This window comes from Stomoxys calcitrans, chromosome 3, assembly GCF_963082655.1.
Source record: "Stomoxys calcitrans chromosome 3, idStoCalc2.1, whole genome shotgun sequence".
In the NCBI taxonomy this organism is placed as follows: domain Eukaryota; kingdom Metazoa; phylum Arthropoda; class Insecta; order Diptera; family Muscidae; genus Stomoxys; species Stomoxys calcitrans.
In genome coordinates, this window is record NC_081554.1 from 38,158,360 (window position 1) to 38,164,158 (window position 5,799).

General features: G+C 38.3%; 1 protein-coding gene across 1 annotated transcript; it reads right to left on the bottom strand.

Annotated features, from left to right (window-relative positions):
- Window positions 1–1,316: 1,316 nt before the first annotated feature.
- On the bottom strand, window positions 1,317–2,509 carry LOC106092538 (juvenile hormone acid O-methyltransferase). The gene is made up of 3 exons (XM_013259417.2): window positions 2,070–2,509; window positions 1,728–2,011; window positions 1,317–1,665 (listed from the first exon to the last, which is right to left on the bottom strand). The coding sequence occupies exons 1-3, from the start codon at window positions 2,441–2,443 to the stop codon at window positions 1,421–1,423; spliced, it is 903 nt and encodes a 300-aa protein (XP_013114871.2). The 5' UTR covers window positions 2,444–2,509; the 3' UTR covers window positions 1,317–1,420.
- Between the last annotated feature and the right edge of the window lie 3,290 nt (window positions 2,510–5,799).

The window sequence follows — 5,799 nt, forward strand, 5'->3', positions numbered from 1 at the left end:
TCCGGAAAAATATCAGCAACGTGCTCTATTCTCATATATCTATTTATCATTTATTTGAACCCCATATTGCCATTGGCCTCAAAATTGGATATCAAATTCGTTTTCTAATTTCATTTAAACGCCCTATTGTAAAAGTCAGCAAATATGTCCAGTGTATTGGCCCTAAAAACTATTAATATTTAGTTACACTCTTTTTAAGACCCATATTGTCTTGGTGAGCAAATAAGTCATATTTGGGGGTTGTTATGGTGGTGGGACGTCCAGTTGGCCCTTAATGTTGATATCAGATACATGGTCTACCCCCAACTACCTTTAATTTGAGCCCCATATTTCCATAGTCGGTAAAGATGACCAGTTTGGGGGGTGTTTTCGGGGATGGGTCGGCCACTCGACTGAGTTGGCCTTCAAAATATAAATCGGATTAGTGTTCTACTCTAAAAACCCCCTAAAAACCCTTTGAGACTTATATTGCAATAGTCAGCAAATACTTCCTATTTGGGTGATGTTATGGGTGTGGGATGGCCCCATAGATACTTTTCCCGAATAATGGCATCAGATTCGTGCTTTAGATCAGATTTAAGAGCCCCATATTGCTATGGTCGAAAATTTGTCCCCTTTGGGGGATGTTTTTGGGGAGAGGCGGCCCCAAAACAATTGGTCCCGTATTTGGATATCAGATTCGAATTCTATACTAAAATACCTTTTAATTAAGCCCCCTATTGCCATGGTCAGTAAATAAGTCCTGTTTGGGGTGTGTTTTGGGGAAGGGGTGGACCCTCAAAAACGTAATCCCACATTTGGATATTACTCGTAAATACCTTTCATTTGAGTCCCATATTGCCATGGTCGGTAAATTTTGCCGATTTAAGGGTGTTTTGGAGGTTGGGGCGGTCCCCCTAACATTTGGTCCGACAGTTGGATATCAGATACGTTTTCCCATCTTAAATACCTTTCATTTGAGTCCCATATTGTCGTGATTGGTCTAAATATATGATTGGTAGGTTTTAGGATGGGGCGCCCCCCTTGGTACCCCATCCGAAATTTGGATACCAAATTTTTATGGTAAGGGTACTATAGAAGAGCACACAAAATTTCGCTTGAATCGCACCACCAATCTCCGAGATCTGGAGTTTCTGAAAATTAGGATGAGGGGGAGGGTCCGCTCCCTTCAGATATCAAAAAATGTAGTACCCTATTTTCAACACGGGATCATTATGCAAATCGGTTCAGCCGTTTCTGAGTCTACAAGGAACACACAAACAAACAAATCTACAAACAAACACAAATTGATTTTTATATATAAGAAGATACAGTAATAAAATCTAAAAATTTTAACAACATTTATTCATTTATATTCTTGGTAAGTAATATAGTACATCTAAAATATAATATCAATCACATATGTGTATGAACCTCCTACTCAACTTATATTCTTGCTATGGCGATCTGAAGTAATAAAATCATTCATGAGTTTTGGTACCATTGACGGCTTTTTCGCATAGGCCACTAACAGTTTATAAGGAGAGTTGAATTTTTGTATTGATTCATTTACATCACTGTGCCTTAAATCCAAATTTGTGACAATATTGATAAAGTCCTCCAAGAAGTCATCGTGCTGGGACCAGGGTATACGATCCAGAAATGGACACACAGCTTTAACATTGTCTAGCAAAAGAGGTAAAGATTTATCGATTCCAATTTAAGTATGAAAAAAAGTAAAATCTTACCTTTTAAGATTTCCAAACCCTCGTAAACATAAACTTTCTCCCTGAGCTCCACCTGAAGATTCTCAAATCCTGCTTCTTTCAGCATTTGTGAAAATTCTTTTTGTGGATCAGGGGAATAGTGCAGGGGCGATATATATGAATCCACATCCTGCATATAAAACGACCACTTTATCGATTTGCTTAGAATTTTATAGACATCGTAGATGGGATTAGCCGCTAGAAAAACAAGTAGACAATCACCTCCTGCAGTATGTAAAAGTCTGTATATGTTGTTAAGAGCTTGTCTGTGGGTGTAGAAGAAGATACAGTTGTTATGTAGGAAATGTATTGGTGTAAACTTACCTCTGATCTTGCACCCAGTGTAGGCAATAAAACGATGTAACATGATCAAAAGCTCCCACCAAATCCGTAGGCAATTTGTCTTCACTAGCAATATCCAACTGTTTAAAATCACACTGTGGGTAACTGTTGTAACAACTTTTTGCAAACTTTATCATTTTATCAGAGATATCTGTGCCAACTATACGCTCAAATTGTTTGGGCATTATGGGATATATGAAGTCCATTAATACATCTCCCGAACCACAACCCACATCCAGTAGGGCATCACAGCCATCCAAACGCCATTCAATTTTTTTGGCATATTCTATAATGATTTCCTCGGCATCATGTCTTTGCACTTCATTTGCTCGATGATACAGACATGCCTGATTCATGTTTAAACTCTACAATGGTTACTTCACAATTGTTTCAGTTTCGGGAATAATGTGTCTGGACAGCTTGGCATTCCAAGCAATAATAGAGATTTTTATTTTGAAAATTCCCCAATTTATACGAAACGATGCCCAATGGGTTTGCCCTGGGTAGGGAAGCTTAAAATAAATTTTCGTCAATTTTCATTCATTCCTTATTACAAAAGTATTTAAATGAATTTTGTATTTTGTGGGACCTTAAATGTCAGCACTTCATTCATGGACAAAATTTTTCGCTCTAAACTTAGAACATCAATAGAAGCTGTTTCATTGTCATGATCATGGGCATCGCATTCAATTCACCTATTGTTTTTGGAAGATGCTTCGGGTGGGCAACTTTTGTTAGGAATGTTGTCATTGACATGGCATTGTATTTGTTGCGTCTAATGCCAAAGGTGTATTTCGTACTGTATGTCGAGCATAGTTCATTGAACAGGAAATATAAGTTCTATGAAAGTTGGTTTTTATGTCATGCACCACTACAGGAAAACGAAAAGATGGACCCAAGTCAGTATAGCAACTGACTTGGTGAGTCATGGACTCTATATTTGATTCTGAATCGGTTCTTAATGAACTTCGTTAGATGGATAATAAAACAATCAATACCAAATTTTGAGCACATCTGTTCAAATGACATTGTAATATCTACGGCTTTATAAGTTAACACGGCGGTGTACAGGGTAATTTTTTAGCTATTATCTTTTTGGCAACACTGGTTTAAATAGCTCACGCACGTTTTGTGTTTTGTATCACTGTCAAACATCTTCAGTTTGGTCTATAATATAACCATGAATCGTCTTACAAATGAACAACGCTTGCAAATTAATGAATTTTATTATCAAAATGCATGCTCTGTTAAGAAGTTCATCGTGCGCTTCTTCCATTTTAGGACGAAGCTCATTTTTGCCACAATGGCTACCTAAATAAGCACAATTGTCGATTTGGGAGTGAAGATCAGCAAGAAACTATGCAAGAGCTACCAATGCATCCAGAAAATTTCAGTTTGGTGCGGTTTATGGGCTGGTGGCATCATTGGACTGTACTTCTTCAAAGATGATGAGAATTGTAACGTAACTGTTAATGTTGAGCGCTTCCGTGAAATGTTATCCATCTTTTTTTTTATCCAAAATGCAAGGGGTTGACTTGCATGACATGCGGTTTCAACAAGGCATTGCCACATGCCACACAACACCTTTAACAATTGACTTATTGAGAGGATATTCAACTTTTTGTTGCCTAAAATGCAAGAGGTTGACTTGCATGACATGTAATTTCAACAAGACAGTGCCACACAACATGCGTAACAATGGACTTATTGAGAGGCTAGTTCGGTGAACATCTTATTTCACCTTCGGGACCGGTCAATTGGCCTCCTAGATCGTGCGATTGAACGTCTTTGACGCATTGGAAGACAACATGGAAGCATTTATTCGTGAGATACCGGCCGAAATGGTGGAAAGTGTATGCCAAAATTGTGACAAAGCAGATGGACCATTTGAGATGCAGTCTCGGTCAACATTTACAAGAAATAGTCTTCAAATTTTAAATTATATTGACCGTACTATCGACTCTTATAAAAACTTATGCCTTTTTCTGAATTTTGTGTGTGTGTTTTTTTTTTTAAGACTTTCCTATAGATCTTAAAAAATTCCACTTTACAATCCCAACTGACCTATATTAATGCTAAGTAGTTGTGCATTATTTCAAGCACCTAGATTTACACGTTCGAAAGTTAGCCTGCTTTTGACAGATAGCCAGATGGGAAGACGTGGCTAAATCGGCTTAAAATTTCAAGAAGTTGTTGTTGTTGTAGCATTGTTTTGTACACTGAGACGGAATCCCCTGCCGATGAAGGACTCCATCGGGTCAATCCAGTACGTACAACCGGCTGCAATGGGATTGCGATGATCATGTATTTATAGTTTGTTATACCCACTACCATAGGATGGGGGTATATATTGGGTTGCCCAAAAAGTAATTTCGGATTTTTTAAAAGAAAGTAAATGCGTTTTTAATAAAACTTAGAATGAACTTTAATCAAATATACTTTTTTTACACTTTTTTTCTAAAGCAAGCTAAAAGTAGCAGCTGATAACTGACAGAAGAAAGAATGCAATTACAGAGTCACAAGTTGTGAAAAAATTTGTCAACGCCGACTATATGAAAAATCCACAATTACTTTTTTGGCAACCCAATATATTCTGAATCGTCTCGCCATTGTGAGTAGATCTAGCCATGACCGTCGTTCCATTCCTCCGTCCGTCCGTCTGTCGAAATCGCGATAGCAGTCGAACGCGTAAAGCTAGCCGTTTGAAATTTTGCACAGATACATTTTATTGATGTAGGTCGTTGGTGATTGCAAATGGGTCATATCGGTTCTGATTTGGAGATAGCCCCCATATAAACCGATCTCCCGATTTGACATCGTGAGCCCTTAGAAGCCTCAATATTCATTCGATTTGGCTGAACTTTTTAACAATGACTTGTGTTATGATTTTCAGCATCCATGTCAAGAACGGTCCAAATCGGTCTATAAACAGATATAGCCCCCATATAAACCAATTCCCGATTTTGACTTCTTCAGCCCCTAGAAGCCTCAAATTTCATCCCATTTGGCTGAAATTGGAAACATACACTTGTGTTATGATATTCGGCATCCATGCCAAGGATGATCGGAATCGGTCTATAAACTGATGTAGCCCACATATCCCCGGAATTGACTGCTTGAGCCAACAGAAGCTGTCTTGAGCCCCTAGAAGCATCAATTTTCATCCGATTTGGCTGACGTTTGAAACAAAGACTTATGGTTTGACTTCCAATATCCAGTCGGATAAAAACAGATATAGCCCCCATATAAACCAATCCCCGGTTTTGACTCTTGGGAACAAAGACTTGTGTTATGGAAACAAAGACTTGTGTTATGACTTCCAACATACATTCCAGGTACGATCCTAGTCGGTCTATAAACTGATATAGCCCCCATATAAACCGATCACCGGATTTGACTTCTTGAGCTTCTAGAAGCCTCAATTTTCATCCGATTTGGCTGAAATTGTGAACAAAGACTTATGTTATGACTTCCAACATCCATGCCCCATATACACCCATCCCCGGTTTTGTCTCTTGAGCTCCTCAACTTTCATCCGATTTGGCTGAAATTGGAAATAAAGACTTGTGTTATGACTTCCAACATCCATGCCAAGTACGACCCTAGTCGGTCTATAAACTGATATCGCCCCATATAAACCGATCCCCGGATTTAACTTCTTGAGCACTTAGAAGCTTAAATTATTATCCGATTGCACTGAAATTTAAAACGA

Bases quoted from the DNA above. Each gene is read 5' to 3' on its own strand.
- LOC106092538 (XM_013259417.2), bottom strand. From the start codon at position 2,443: ATGAATCAGGCATGTCTGTATCATCGAGCAAATGAAGTGCAAAGACAT. The intron at 2,012-2,069 runs GTAAGTTTACAC...CTACACCCACAG, and splicing joins CACTGGGTGCAAGATCAGAG to ACAAGCTCTTAACAACATAT. The intron at 1,666-1,727 runs GTAAGATTTTAC...CTCTTTTGCTAG, and splicing joins GGGTTTGGAAATCTTAAAAG to ACAATGTTAAAGCTGTGTGT.